At 43.7% G+C, this 15,573-nt stretch overlaps 2 protein-coding genes across 6 annotated transcripts in view; one reads left to right on the top strand and one right to left on the bottom strand.

Annotated features, from left to right (window-relative positions):
• LOC111155263 (gamma-secretase activating protein) overlaps window positions 1-12,916 on the top strand; it is an 84,037-nt gene extending 71,121 nt beyond the window's left edge. For 2 of the 5 annotated variants that reach the window (XM_022515378.1, XM_022515375.1), the window contains 8 exons: window positions 970-1,065; window positions 2,562-2,632; window positions 3,056-3,150; window positions 7,879-7,998; window positions 8,855-8,916; window positions 10,475-10,576; window positions 10,737-10,836; window positions 11,230-12,915. In XM_022515378.1, coding sequence (XP_022371086.1) covers window positions 970-1,065; window positions 2,562-2,632; window positions 3,056-3,150; window positions 7,879-7,998; window positions 8,855-8,916; window positions 10,475-10,576; window positions 10,737-10,836; window positions 11,230-11,321 — 738 coding nt within the window. In that variant the 3' untranslated portion in view covers window positions 11,322-12,915. Of the gene's footprint in view, window positions 1-969; window positions 1,066-2,561; window positions 2,633-3,055; window positions 3,151-7,878; window positions 7,999-8,854; window positions 8,917-10,474; window positions 10,577-10,736; window positions 10,837-11,229 lie in introns of all 5 variants that reach the window. The other 3 variants (XM_022515377.1, XM_022515380.1, XM_022515379.1) reach the window with 3 other exon arrangements.
• Window positions 12,917-13,227: 311 nt separating this feature from the next.
• Window positions 13,228-15,573, bottom strand: part of LOC111155203 (coiled-coil domain containing 146) — a 115,614-nt gene continuing 113,268 nt past the window's right edge. Inside the window, exon 19 of the mRNA XM_022515300.1 lies at window positions 13,228-14,509. Within this exon, the coding sequence (XP_022371008.1) occupies window positions 14,306-14,509 (204 nt within the window). The 3' untranslated portion in view covers window positions 13,228-14,305. The remainder of the gene's footprint in view (window positions 14,510-15,573) is intronic.

Below are 15,573 nucleotides of genomic sequence, written 5' to 3'. Positions count from 1 at the left end.
CTTTCATTTTTATGGTTGTCATGGAAAAATGGAAAAGCACAAAAAAACATGCAATAATCTTTTTTAAAAATTTAAAAATTTTAAGCCTAGTTAATTAACAAATGGCCCAGAATGCCATGGGCTAAGTTTTGCTCAGGGTCTCATATATGTATGTATACATATAGCAGATATGTAAATCTGCTAACATAGCAGATATGTGCACGTATGATGTTAATTTTACAATTCTCGTGGTGTTTATTGGTGCAAAGATCTCTAATGAGGAGGACCTCCAGCTGAGAAGAACATTTAGGCAAAAGAGAGGGAAAAAAAGGAGAAGGAGACATAAGAGCAAAAGGACGGGAGAGCTGGGATGCTACACTGCACTGATTGGTGAGCTCCAAGAAAGATGAGAATAGAGTAGATATACAAGTCCGTTTAGAGGTGATAGAATCAATAATTTCATTACTTTTGCATGTCAGGGGGCTGTGCTGAAAGTCTAGAGGGAGGTGCCTGATGCATTTTGTTTTTACTCCTGCCCCTGTCCTTCCAAATGCCCCAAAGCATGTCACTCCCCACTACACCACCCCAACACCCCACAGCCCCCCACCCCCACCCCGCATCAACACAGTCACTCCATGCTTGCAGTTGTTTCTGTAAGTTCTCCAGGTCTGGGACCAGTAGACTTCAACTCTTTCGTAGATCCCAGAGCCCTTGATGTCTAAGTTAGTGGCTTCCCTCAGCTTCTTTGGAGAATTCTCATCACAGCTGGGAATCTGACTCTTGGCTGCTCGCTAGGCTCTGGGTGACTCGTCATGTCCCTGATTTATGCCCATTAAAGTAACACTGTGGGTTGTGCATTTCCGCCAGTGGGATCTTCTGGTCCAGGATTTTTTGTGTTGGTAAAGAGTGTTAATGATTGGATCTAGTTTCAACCAGTAGCAGGTGTGAGTGGGTAGGTTGTGACTTATCTAATCCATGTCCTGTTTTCAGATGGTGTCTGAGCTAAAAGACCATCTTTTGAGACACCTACAGGGTGTAGAAAAGAAGAAAATTGAACAGATGGTTCTGGACTACGTTTCAAAACTGGTTGGTTTTGCTTTTTCTCTTTCCTGCCACCCCCAGTCCCCTAGTATGTAGCTCCCGGTTTGTGGTTCAGGATATTTTTCCGATTAGACTTTTGCAGATTTTCTGTCCTCACACTGGTATATTTGATATGCTATAGATTGAGAAAAGGGAAAAAACAACAACAACAACAACAAAAACCAAGGAGGACTTGGTTATGAAAGTGGTTTATTGGGGCGCCTGGGTGGCTCAGTGGGTTAAGCCTCTGCCTTCAGCTCAGGTCATGATCTCAGGGTCCTGGGATCGAGCCCCGCATGGGGCTCTCTGCTCAGCAGGGAGCTTGCTTCCTCCTCTCTCTCTGCCTGCCTCTCTGCCTACTTGTGATCTCTCTCTCTGTCAAATAAATAAATAAAATCTTAAAAAAAAAAAAAAGAAAGTGGTTTATTATACTCGCTTCAAACAGGGTATCGAGGAGCTCACTTTATGAATGTGGCTTTGCTCTTCCCCATGCTGGAATTAACTTGCTTCTTTGTCCTTTGATAGCCAAACTATTTAACATGTCTACCTATCATCTTTCTGTTGACCTTAAATTTCACTTTCCATAGTATTAAGGGTTTATGTTCAAGCAACATTCTTCTGTGTACCTAATCACACAGAAATTTTAACATAGTCTGTGTTAACAACCGCTGGAACCAGTAGGACCAGAAGCAGAAGAGATGTAGCCTTAGAAAACTCAGTACCCCTCACTTTCTGACTCGACAGTCACGGACGGCAGCCAAACCTGCCTGCTCCTTCCCAGCAGCAAACAGCCGTGTCTCGCAGTCCCCTTAGCAGGGTGGCCGGTGGGGCTTTCTGAAATGAATGGAGGAAGTTGCTGCAGACCCGGACTGCATTGCTGCCAAGTCATCTTACCCAACTTCAGCCAAAGAGACACTGAGAATCTGTGTCATTGAGAATATACTGTTTTTATCTGTGCCCATTTGGAGATCCTTTCTGGTTGGTGCCCTGTCCTTAGCCTGCACAGGCAGGGCATGGGGTTCAGGGCAGGCAACAGCCCCCTTGGAGACTGCTCTGTTGCTGACAGACTAGTCAAAGGTCTGACCTCGACTTGAGGTCTGTCATCCTCCACAGTCATCGCTCAGAGCCTCTGTCCTGCTCTGTGTCTCCTTTCTTCTCACTGTCAGCTGTTGGCCTTTGTCATGTAACAGGCCTAGAGTAAATCCAGTTGTGCTTGACCTTCACGGAGGGCAGAGGGCCTGTTACCCAGGGCTGGGGAAGCTCAGCAGGGGCGCCGCCTGCGTAGACAGAAGGGGCTCTGTTAGACTCTGGTGCACATTTTCACTCTTTCCATTTTGGATTCCAGTGTCTCAGCACTGACTGCAGAAAGGCTGGTTCTGTGTCCCGGCCGAGGCTAAACGCCAGTTCCCTGAACATGCCTGTCAGGCCTGCGGAGGGCTCCCTGTGGGGACCCCGAGGGAGAGGGTATGGGCGAAGGGTAAGAGACTGTCTTTATCTTCCAGCTGGATCTCATTTGCCAAATCCTGGAAACCAGCTGGAGGAAACACCATCTTCACCCCTGGCTTCTCCACTGGTATGCATTTCCCCCTCTCTCTGATCGAGGTGTGTAAAGACAACTCTAATTGCTACCTGTTTTGGCAAAGCTTTTTTGGAACCTAACAATTGAAAGCACTTGTCAGCAGCCCTGACCCTGTCTGTCTTGGTTCTGCACTCAGCATTTAAAGGAATGGCCCTGTGGCTTCACCCACCCTCTTTCCCGGGGATATGGTTGATGAGGACCGAGGGGTGTGTGAGCTCAGGACCTCCAGGAAGGGGAATTGGAGTTAAAGCAACTGATTGTTTATGTGCCTGCTGTCTGGTTAGATTCTAGGCATGAGGCTTTCATTAGGGCCTAGCGGGAAGTCCGTCTCTCTGTGGTACTCAGAGCCACTGCTCAGACCAGTGGAGATTTAGGGATGAAGCCCTCGGCTCATGGCCGCTCTTTTGTTTTACCCAGCGGCAGGCGGGCCAGTGCTGCTGAATTTACAGTCTTTCACCTCATGACCAGGATTCTGGAAGCTACTAGGACTTTGTTTTTACCTCTGCCTCCTGGTAAGTCTTGGCTCTTTTGTCCTTTGTTGTAATACATTTGTTCTTTCTTCTTCACGTGGTCATCGGACTTTGGCACCTTACACATTTAAGGATGAGACCTTCTGTGTCTGAGAACTTGTGTGTCTGGGGTCACTGTAAGAGAAGGGCCTGATGTTGGTTGGTCTCTGCAGACCAGATTTCCCCCACTTGTTAAATTCTACTGTGGCTCATCACTGACTTGAGGGAACTGGAGCTGGTCCCCACGCACTCGCTAGGACACTTTGAATCAGCAGAGCTGATGTAAGGTCTTTCTCTGATGTCTTCAGGCTTAGTTTATCTGATTGAGAAAGTTAACACTCAGAAGGAAGTGGGTCTGGCTGGGTGTCAGAAAATGCTTGGAAGCTAAAGATCGCCCTTGAGATTTTGAAACGGGACCAAGTCAGGCCTCAAAACACCCTTGGCACGTGTGTATGTGGTCATGCATTTAATCGGTCATTTGTTCACTCAATAAACAACCATTTGTTGATTTTTTTTTAAATTACATTCCATGCGCCATGCTAGAAATTAGAGCAGTTACAAAAATTAACAGATATCTAATTGGGAACATGTATTCATTATAAGAAAGAAATAAGCTCCTATCTGCCATGTGTTCATTACATATATGTTCTGGTGAGTGTTAAGCTTTATGATAGCTGTGTCTATATAATGTTTATCAGCCAGTTTAATTTATTTATTCATATGCAGCTATCACATCATATATCAGTAATTCATTCCTTTACTCATTGGTTTTAAGCCAATAGGTGGACGGTTCCCATTTTGTACCAATAAGTACTTTACATAAATAAACACATTCAATTTTCCTAACAGTCCTAAATGATAGGAGCTTAAATTGAACCACATTAAATTGTCAATACCCAACCAGTTTTTGACCAAAAAAAAAAAAAAAAAAAAAAAGGCACTTTCATATGGTTCCACTTAATATTATTCCCATTTTATAGATGGTGAAACTGAGGCACAGAAAGTTACATAACTTGCCTGAAAGTTACATGGTGATCAAGTAACAGAACCAGTATTCAAATCCAGGAAGTCTGGCTCCAAAATCTGTGCTTTTAACGACTGTTCTATGCTGCCTCTTGAATTTTATATTCTATTTGAAATAGTTGATGCCGAAACATTGACTATTTCTGGGCCCAGAAATCCCATAGCTCGTCTCTACTTGTCTGCATTTGTGATACATCCAACTCAGTTTGGAGCCCTGCATGCTTTCTCTGTCCATATACCTTATCTTATAAGATGCACTGGTAGTGGAGTTTCAAGGAGTTTCTTTTGATTTTATCAGATTCTGACAGTGACCATTCACAAGGAGAATTGATGACTTTTAATTATCCCAATAGAATAGGAAATTCAAGTTGGCCTCTAGGAAGAGTGAAGGATTTCATGAAAACTATAATAAGACTTTCTGGCTTCAACCATTAATTATTTGTCATTAACACAAAAGAGTTTGGTAGAGGATTAGACTGACACTTTCAGATTTGTTCACCATGGATGCTCAAGCCAAATCTGTAAATAAATGAAGTGACTTACTGGGGGCAATTTTACACCCGGGAGATGGTAAAACTTTACTTTCTACAGAGCATCACACTCCTTCCCAGGGATGTGTAAGGAGGGAAAATGTGGAAAAATGTTATCCATAGTGATTGAGAATTATTATGAATAGACTTAATGGTTTGTTTCCATGAGTCAAGTATCTCTCTCCTTTTCTCTTAAATGTTGGTTTCCCTCATGTGACATGGAAAGTGACCCTGGGTCACGTGGGTGTGCACATGTGTGGGTAAATACAGGGTCTTTGCTCGTGTACTTGTGTATGTATGCTTGCTTTCCAAGCCTGCTGGGCTAGTGAGAACTGAGTTCCAAGTGTTGGAAACTTGTAACCCAATTGGTTAAAGAATAAAGGGATGGAGGACCGTGACAGGGAGTCATGGTTCGGAGCTGGAGCATTTGTAGTTTAAATGGGACCTGTGTTTCCCTCACTGGCTATTGGAGGCCAGGGGCTCTGGAGGATGAGGACTAGATTTGGCTGGAAAAGGTCTGTTTTGGAACTGATGCCTACTTTTAGTCAATTTGCTCTGTTGCCCAGAGCTGACACGCAGAGGAAGCCAAGAGTGGACTGTTGGATGTGGGGCTGTGCCCCAGGGACCGAGGAGGAAGGGTCATCAGGGATCTTCAGGACATGGATGCAGGCTGAAGGAGGAATTTCGAGTCCAGGAAATCTATAGGAACCTTCAGTAAACTTCTTCAGAATGAATTTCATAACTTTTTTTAATCTTGGGAAGAATGTCCAAATCCATTTGAAAAATCTCATGTTGTTGATGAGTGAGTGAAATCCATTTTTTGTTTTTTTGATTCAGGGAAGCCAGCGGAGTCATCTTGTCAGCCTCTTAACATCTGCTTGTGGGCAGAGTCTGCACTTTATCTGACCCTTGATGTGGCCAGGACTTAGGACTCAGTCCCTCACTGCTCATGATTCATGTGCTCAGGGAGAGAACACTCCATGACTTCTCTGAATTCAAGTTCCTGCTCTTCGGGCATCATTTCTTTGTCATGTCAGCTCCTAAGATTAGGCTGTGACCCTTTGTTTTCCCTACCCATGCCCCATCTGTTTCTGAGTGTGGACGTGTTGCCACGCACTTCTGAGCCCTTCCTACCTCCTTCACCATCCGTGCCCTTGTTACCTCTGGTGCAGGTTCACACACTGACCTCCCAGCACGTACGTCTCACGTACCTCCCGTAGCAAACTGTTGGTACTGGTACTGGTACCCAGTCCATTCTTTGTTTGTTGCCATTTTAATATTCTGAGAGTAAAACTCAAATCCTTTTTCCATCTTGCTCAGAAATCTTCAGTGTCCCTCCCCAAAGTCTACTAAATAAGAAATTCCTTGCTGTCATTCAGCATTCAATCCCTGTCATGTGTGCTCAGAGCACTCTATGCTTTTGCCTTCATAGAACTGGCCATTTTTTAAAAAAGATTTTATTTATTTTGAGAGACAGAGGGAGAGAGGGCAGGCATGCGCACATGAGCTGGGGGAGGGGTTGAGAGAGAGAGAGAGAATCTCAAACAGACTTTCCGGTGAGCCTGGAACCTGAGATGGGGCTCGATCCCACAAACCTGAGATCATGACCTGAGCCAAAACCAGGAGTCAGATGCTTAGCTGACTGAGCCACCCAGCCACCCCAAATGGGTCACATTTTTAATAATATGTATTTCTGTGATTATTTGATTGTCTTTCCATCAAACTGGAAGGTGGATGGGAGCAGCTTTGGGATCTGTTTTTTTCATTATTGTACACCCAGCTCCTTGTTGAGTGTCTGGAAGGGATTTGTTAAATAATTTCCAACCTTACCTCCTACCATTCCTCTCATACACTTGATTCCATCCCAGCTGGGTCTTCCAGTGCTTTCTGAACACGCCCCATACTTTCACAGCTTTCAACCTCTGTTCATCTTGCCCCATTGATCCAGCTACCAGTTCTTGGGGCAGGAAGTTGTCCTGGGTAAGAGTGTTGGCTAAAGTCCCATCACCTGCATTCAAATATAGCTCTGCAACTTACTAATGATACGATCCTGGGCAACTTTCTTAGCTCCTGTGAATCCTGGTTTCCCCATTGATAAAATGGGAATTGAGTGGTTCCCACCTCTTGGGAATGAGGATCGAGTTGGCCGGTGCATAGATGGAAGTCCTCGGGATGAGTTTGTTACTGGTCATTGTTGTTCTCTCACACGCCAGGCTCTTCATAGACCTTGGGTTAGTTCTCCAGGCAGCCATGTGGGAAATGTGTACTAGTGGCTCCATTCCAGAGAGGAAGAAATGGAGTCTCACAAAGGCTACTTACCTGTAGTTAGTAAGCAACACAGCAGGACTCTGGTCCAGGTCTGCTCATGCAGGTGACTCTTTCTACTGTCTCCTCTTTATATATTCTCTGGCCTCATTTCCATGACCAGGAATTGCATTTACCCTTCCAAGCTCCCCTCATGTGTGCTCTCTTTTCCAAGGTGGCTTTTCTGATTCTCTCCTGGACTGGTATCTTCTTCTCCCATGGATGTCATTTGTATTGCTTATTATTAATACTGTGTTCAGAACACTCCATTTCTGAGCATTTGAGTAGCCCTCCCCATGAGACTTGGGTTTGGGGAGCATTGCCTTCTCTGTTGAATTCCTATAGATTTGCTCTCTGACCATACTATTTAAAATTTTTTTTTTTTTTTTTAAATTTAGTTCAAGCAGACCTCAAGAGCCCTTCTTCAGGGCATACACAGAGGTTGGGCATACAGACTGTCCCCTACTGGTTCAAAATTTCTGTGTCAACAAGGTGGTCCCCATGTGTCAGCCTTCTAGCCTGGGCACCTGGAGTTTGAAGCTCTTCTGTTAATTGTTCTCTTTTGCCATCTTACTGCAGAATTGCAAGCCTATTAAGCTGTAAAATGGTTTTTCCTCACCCAGGCCTTGGACTATTTTTGTCCTTTTGCCTAGGAAGGGACACACATGCTTGCTGGGAACTCATATCTACTCAGCACAATCCTTAGTCATGATAACACGAAGCAGGGGACTTGGACCTGTCTTCAGGCAGCATGTGTTAGACTCTAGGTGCCAAGGCACTGGGCTAAGGGCTTTATTAACGTCATTGAGTTCTCTCCCTCCAGAAGGCTGGAGACACTGGCTGACCCTGTTTACCCTCCCGATCTCTCGTCTAGGTTTTCACACTCTGCATACGATGCTCGGCGTCCACTGCCTCCCTTTGCATAACCTGCTGCATTACTTCGATAATGGAGTGTTGCTTCTCACTGAAACAGCTGTCACGAGGCTCATGAAGGGTAAGAGGCTCCGAGTTCACCACAGAGCCCACCCTGCTCTGAGCCCCTCGAGGGCTGGCTCCGTGGTGTGCCACCCGTGTGGTCACACAGGGCCCTGCTGTGTGCAGGGCCATCTGTGCTCGGTTTAATGCTCGACATTAAATCTTGAAATCCTCAATATTGAAACAAGGGGATCCTCATTTGCCTTTTGCAGTGGACTCCGCAAATGAGGCAGCTTGTCCTGCTGAGTACAGTTCATTTCCTGTAACCAGACTTTGGGCTAATTTAAAGTGCCTTCGGCCTTCAAGAGGCCCCAAAGGGCTTCTCAAGCCCCACACGGCTATTACATTCCTTCTCCGTACACGAGGGCACTTGAGGATAGGAGACTCCGAAGCCTTCTCAAGAAAATGTCATGAAATGGCTTACTTTCAGCTGATTAACTCTGTCATCTCAGACTTAGACTGAAGTACAAGGGAAATGGAGAGAGGCAGTGCTCGTGGGAACCTGAACTTGAAAGTCTCTAGTGTAATCCCTTGCTGAAATTCTTCGTTGTGGTATTTTGGAGATGAGTTTTGTTAATACATGTTAAAGTATTTGCTGTTTCCCGAGGTGCCTTCTGTTTTTAGCTAGTAAAATTGTTTTGTGAGCAGCAACTCGTTACAGAACCATGCTCCATGCCATATAGGAACTGCTTCAGTAAGAGACAGCCCTTGTACTGAGAGACACAAACCAAAATTTTCAAGATATTGTTGGAATTGGCTTGAGAATCCAGGGTGGGGATGTGTGTGTTATCAGAATGAACCACTGAAGTATTATTCGCTTGCTCAGATGATTAAAATGGAGATTTGTTTTATTTGCCAATCTAACTTTTTTGTAGATCTGGACAATTCAGAGAAAAATGAAAAGCTAAAATTCAGCATCATTGTGCGGCTTCCCCCGGTAATCCTGAATTATGTTTTATTCTCTCCATAAGCCTTGGTATGAACCTCCTTCAGTTTCTTCCTGCAAAGGGAGCGTTTACTTGTTTTGGGCTAAAGTCAATTGAACTGCTTCACTTTTCAGTCCTTTCCAAGAAATCCATCCCATCCTTCTCCACCCCTGCCGCACCGACAGGGTGCTTGTTCCTCTGGCTTTGTACTGCCTGGCACAGCCTGCCTGAAACATTTAGCCATTTTCTCCTCTTAGGAAACCACACTAATATTTATATCTGTGAGTCTGAGGGGAGGGAGAGGGGAAACATGTGCTTTTGGCATTTAAACTGATAAGAAATTTAAATACAGGTGAGGTCAGAAGGTTCTGGAACTGCATTTCCTCTCACTGCCGTTTCTACCACAGCAGGAAAACATTCCCAGGTTGAAGGAAGAGCAAGAAACATGAGAGAAAGGGTTAGCCAGGCACTCCTTGTTTTTTACGGGGGATATTAGCTCTCAGAGTCAGAAATACTATGAAAATATGAAATTCCACAGCAAGGTCTTCAGAGCCTCCGACTCTGCAAACTTCATGACCCTGCGAGCCCAGGGCCAGCTCTCTGCTCTGTTTACATACCTTGAACACTTGTATCTCTGGCACAATCCTCTCACGAAGGGATGTCCGCTGCCTTCTGGACCTAATCGTTTTCCTTTGTAACACCCTCTCCTCCTCACAGCTTACTGAAGCAAAGGCAAGGATAGAAAACAAACCATATTTTCCATGGCTAGATCTCTCTGGGGAAAGTCTCTGAACATTTAGTTTGGTCTCTACATTTGATTTTTTCTTTCATTCCTTTTTTTGCCTCAAACTCTTAGGGAATTAAAATTTTCTGGGCAAACATTGGCGAGAACATGCCTCTTCCTGTCGAGACCTCACTTAGAGTTTGCAGGTACCCCGTTTTGAAGAGTGGCAGACGAACTCCATTTCAAAAGAATTTGGCAACATCAGTGAATAAACGACTCTCCTTGGGGTTGAATTTAAGGGAGTACAAAATTCAGAGGCACATCTCATAGGAGAGGGCCTTTCTCCAAGGGTCATTAACCATAAAGGGCCTCTCCTGTAGACTAACTAGCTACTTGGAAGTAATCCTTCTTAAATTATAGGAAGCTATAAGGTACGTGTACTCGATAACAGTATAAGCTACATTCTCCTCTCTATATTTTTGCATTCTTTTATTGTTGTTATTGACTTAATTTCTTTAGAGTAGTTTTAAGTTCACAGGAAAATTAAGTGCAAGGTCCAGAGAGTCCCCATCCAGCCCCCTGCCTCCACACGTGCAGAGCGTCCCCTATGACCAACATCCCCCACCACTGCGGTCCCTGTATTCCCACTGATGAACTTGCACTTGCACTGACGCATCACCATTACCCTAAGTCCATAGTTAACATCAGGGTTTGCTTTCGGTGTTGTTCATTTTGTGCATCTGGTCAGACATATAATACAATACAGTCCATCATTACGGTATTGCACAGAGTAGTTTCAATGCCCTAAAAATCCCACGCTACATATTTTTCGATTTGCCTAATAGCTTATTGGTCAGAAGATCTGTCGCCTTTGGGATCATCCTATGAGTTCTAACATTATTTCCCGGAACCACGTGAGGGCACTGCTGCTGAACTATAAGAAACAGGTGAGTGTGCGAGCGAGCATGGCCCCACTAAGTGTTGTTGGATCCTATCGGCCCGTTTCAGCGTGTCGGCAGAGACAGCAACTGTAGTTCTTTGCCCTCTTTTTTAAGTTTGTGCTTGTTTTGGAAAATCCGCTAATAGCAGACGTGGTTTCCCTTGTAGCCCTGGAGTTCTATGATTGACAAGTCGCCGGGCAGTGTGGAGTTCCTGCCCCTGAACTACTTCATTGAAATACTGGCAGATATAGAATCTTCCAATCGAGGTAACATCACTCACCTGCCCTCGGGCTTTCCTGCTTTTTCTCTTGACACGGCTGTCCCAATTCACTTGTGTGGATCCCTTTCTTTCCGGACTACCCCTTGCTTCTAAGTAGTCCTGCTGCAGCTCGTTTTAATTAGTAGCATGCAGTTTCATTCCCAGAGTAAATTACCAAAAGAATTTGGTTTTAAAAGTGGTTAAGAGGTTTCAAAACCCATTCAGTTGGTGCGAATGACCTTTCTTGGGGGCTGAGGTAGAATGAATTTTAAGAACACATTTTCAGAGTAATGTGTTTTACTAAAATATAAAATAATTACGATTTCAATGAGCCGCAGGCACAATGTGATTCTAGAAGCTCCATGGCTACGTAGTAACTCTTTCCCCCTTACTTTTCCAGCTCTGTTAGCTTTTGAAGGACATGACAATGTGGATGCAAAATTTGTGGAGGAAGCAGCTCTGAAACACACCACAATGCTCTTAGGCTTGTAAAAAAGAACGTGCAGTTGTATCCACTCCCGATGTTTCAGTCTTGCTCATTAGCTTGACTTCCAGCAAGAGTCCTTTACCAATATTTACAATTGGTAACCCAAATCAGAATACATTGTTAAGCCATCTGAATTTCAGTCTGGTACTTGTTCAGACAGAATTAAACTACTATACCTCACCCTGGCTTTCAAAAGCAGACAAGCCGTCAAGTGGACAGGGGTGACAGAACGGTCTGAGAAGCATGACGTGTCCTCAGGGGTGACTTTGCAGCTTATCTTCCTAGTGGCTTATCTTCTTAATGACTTCATAGGCCCAAAGCGACTTTGTACTCACTTTTACACTCTGAAATAAAATATGCTTTAAAAAATGTAGGGGACAGTGCTTAGAAGAACAAAAACTAGATGTGTCATTGAAGATAGCATATGAGAAGCAGAAAAATTCGTTACGGAAGGACCGTATTTGGAAAGAGGATACTTTTCCAAAGAACTGAACTGGGAACTGGGGACTTGGACTGGGTCAAATCTGGCTATGTCCAGTAGTGGGTAATTTGTCCCATACAGCAGTATGTACATAACGGCCTGAAGAGTAGGATTTGTCTTTGTGATGGTTCAGATGGAACTGTGCTGTAATATGTTAAAGTTTTTTTGTATTTATAAAAGTTTGATTTAGTAATATCTTGACATTAAAAAAAAAACAAAAAAACACTGAAGGTTTTGGCCTTTCATTTTTTGAACATAGCCCTTTTATTCCGGCCAGGAATCATGAGCCCGCGAGCATGTTCTGTCTCTGAGGCCCCCAAGGACACCTAACTAGTTCTCCCCCTTTTCTTCTTTCTTCCCCCTCTCTTTTATGGTGCTTCATTCTGACCCATAACGGTGGTCGCTTGCCTGAGTCAGCCTGTGCCCTTTGCTTTTCTCTCTTCACAGTTTCTCACAGGGAACTTGCAGAATTGTCATGATTCTGAATATCACTAGGTAGTACAGTCATTCAACTTCTCTTCTAAAATCATACTTGTGTTCCCAAAATTGCCCTCTCCTACAGAATTTCCCTTTTTGGTCAAATATGTAGTCATCACAGAGGCTCAAAATATCAGAGCCCTGTCAGCATGTTAGACTCTCTTCTCTTGAGAAGATCATTATTTTTCACCCCCTACCCTTTCATACTTGCGTTGTTACGCTGTCTTTCTGAAGTCCCAGTCATCCCACTTACGTCGACACTGGTCCTGTCGCTCTTCTGCTCACAGCCATTCGTTACAGGATAAGACACAAACTCCTCCACATGCAGGGCTTCCTGAATCCCAGCCTGACACGGTTCCCCCAACACGAACATGCTGTTCCAGCCAGGGCAGTTCGCTGGGCCTTGAACAGCTTTTGTCTTCTTACTTCCAAGCCTGGCTCAGGCTATTTTTCCCACCTGGAAGTCCCTCCCCACTTACTGAAATCTTATATATGTTTAAGGGCCAGATAAACTGGTCCATCAGTCTGTGACTTCCCACTGTTCCGGCACACGGTGGCCCCTTCTGTGTGCACCAGTAGCACGGGCTGTAATACTTAAACATTCATCCCTTTCTGTTAAAAAATTATATTTCCATTCTTACATCATTCCTATAGGTCTATTTTTTGGATCCCTGCAACCCAGGAGCTGTGTTAAAGTATGCAGTGTTTCTTTGTGTTAATCACACTGTTATTTATCACGGGCACTTTGCTTTTTTTTTTTTTTTAAAGATTTTATTTATTTATTTGACAGAGATCACAAGTAGGCTGAGAGGCAGGCAGAGAGAGAGAGAAGGGGAAGCAGGCTCCCCGCTGAGCAAAGCCCGATGCAGGGCTCGATCCCAGGACCCTGGGATCATGACCTGAGCTGAAGGCAGAGGCTTTAACCCACTGAGCCACCCAGGCGCCCCAGCACTTTGCTTTTTAATAACTTTATAAAACAACAACTTAGATTCAGGACTGACTTGGAGGCTGAGGGTGAGATTAAATTTCCCTCCGTTCTGGCAGAATGGGGACTTGAGACAGATTTTGTTTCATTTAGAAAAAAAAAAAAAAGATGGAGGAATGTGGTATTTCTCACTTCCAGAATTGTGACACAAAATCCATACCTGACCCCAATATGAAATATGGCTTGAACATACTGATGAGGTAAAATCAGTTTTCAAATCCACTTGGGTATTTTCATACATGAGAAAATATAAAAACAGAATTAGGAAAATATACTTAGGTAAAATGCAATAAAATCAGAGTAACAAAGTAAGTGGAACTGGCCTCATTTTCCAACTCTGCTATACACAAAGCTGTAAATGTTTTCATTGAAATTTTTAAAAATCTGGAGTCAGAACTTAATCACAGGTTTATTTGTATATGACATTGTAAAAAAATCTAGATTTATAAGAAAGATAAATTAGAGTATAACTATTTTTGCGGCAAAAGGACTCTTTACTTATAAAAAGAATGACCATAATATTACTTTAAGAAGGACAAGCTTCCTTACTGCTTTTTACTTGATTTACATTTACCAACATGAACTTCAAATGCAACTATTTAACAAAGTAAATTATAACCTCTGTGATACTTGGGATATTTTACTTTTCAAACAATCATTCTATCTTTCTTTTTCAAGTGAGTGTATTGAACAGTATGTGCATTTTTCTTCTTTAATAAACAAAGACCACACTGCCAATTTCTGTACTGCATTGAAAATTTATTTTTCTTTTTTTAACTACATATTTCTGAAAGATGGTATATAAAGGGAAAAAAAGAAAAAAATACAGAAATATGCTTGGACATAACTGTAGGAAAATTCTATGTAACATCATGTAAAACGTAGTTGCTGATGAGTGTGAAAGGAAGCCATGTTGTTGTCCGTTGTTGGTCGATTGTGGACACTGTATTTGTAACTTAGAGCTGCTATACTGATACTTTCCAGCTGTGCATATGAGGAAGCCTGGTTAAAATGTCTCTTTTAGAAGCCCAGATTGGTTCACATGCTCAGATTTCAATTGGCTTTGTAACAGGTTTCCTTATGTGCCTCATATTGGCCCCCGGTTCACTGGGCTTGAAAGGAGCCAACGCGCCATATGGTTTGGGCAAAGGAAGAGTGGCCTCTGCCTCTGGGATGTAGGCATTTGGACGTGGCTCTGCAGTTGTGTAAACACCATTGGGCAGCTGGCGGTTATCTGTTACCAAGAACTCCTGCAAAGAATGATTTTTCCTTTTTAGTCTCCTGAAAATTATACTGAAGTCACTTCATACTTAGGGTCCAGCAGACACAGCTGGGGCTGAGCAGCCTTAGGCTGTGCTGGCTGATATTTTCCCAAAGGGATAGGAGGGTATGAGGGTGGAGTCACTAAAGACACACACACACACACACACACACACCACACACACATGCACACACACATACACACTTGTCTCCTGGGAATGACCCATGTGGCTCAAGCATCATTCTGTTCCTGGGGTTTAGCGTTCATAAACTGGTTAGCGGGTCCTAAATTCCCTGTATTCCAGCTTCAATATCTTTCATCGAGCGCTAATTATTTCCATGTTTTTGAAAAATGCTGGAGTACTCATTGGTGAGCAAAGGTTACAAAGGAGGAACTAAGGAGTAAAGTAGAACCAGAGGAGAGATGTGGTCAGCAGTTTGCTTTGAACCTCAAGGTGCTCAGGATTCTGCCTGTGATTCTGGAGAATAGAGGAAGTTCTTACGGTATTAAGAACTCTAAATAATGGAGACAGATAAATGACAGCTGGGACACCACAGGTAAAATCTGAATGCCCTAAAAAACAGTCTTGGGCACTGTGGGGATTACAAATCTGACCCTATTTTCAGATACTCCTAGTACGTATTTGGAAGGCATGTGTTCCTGGGTTAGGGAGTGAATAATGATCCTTTGCGGGATATCTACTTGATAGTCTCTGAGTTGTAGGTCTCCAGGATGTAGTCTTCTTAGAAAGATGCCCAATTCCATTGTAAAAACATTAAAAGGTCATAGGAGTAGGCAACACTTGGCACCCATCATGCAGGCACAGTCAGTGATAGACCTAGACTGAGGCCAGTGGCAGGAGAAGAAAGCTGTGATCTTGAGGCCTATGACACAGACCAAGGGGCAGAGTCTGCAGAATGCTGTGGCACCCGGAAGATGCTGAAGGCCTTGCAGTGTGCTATGGAGGCCCCTGGTAGCCAGATATGGGAGAATAAGGTATGGTCTGAGTAGGGATACAAGGACAGAGACTAAAGAAGTATGGATAAAACAGTG

The sequence above is a fragment of the Enhydra lutris genome, unplaced genomic scaffold (assembly GCF_002288905.1).
Source record: "Enhydra lutris kenyoni isolate GAN:26980312 unplaced genomic scaffold, ASM228890v2 scaffoldscaffold40, whole genome shotgun sequence".
Lineage (NCBI taxonomy): Eukaryota > Metazoa > Chordata > Mammalia > Carnivora > Mustelidae > Enhydra > Enhydra lutris.
The sequence above is the reverse complement of the archived record's forward strand: the minus strand, read 5'-3'. Positions and strand labels throughout refer to the sequence as shown.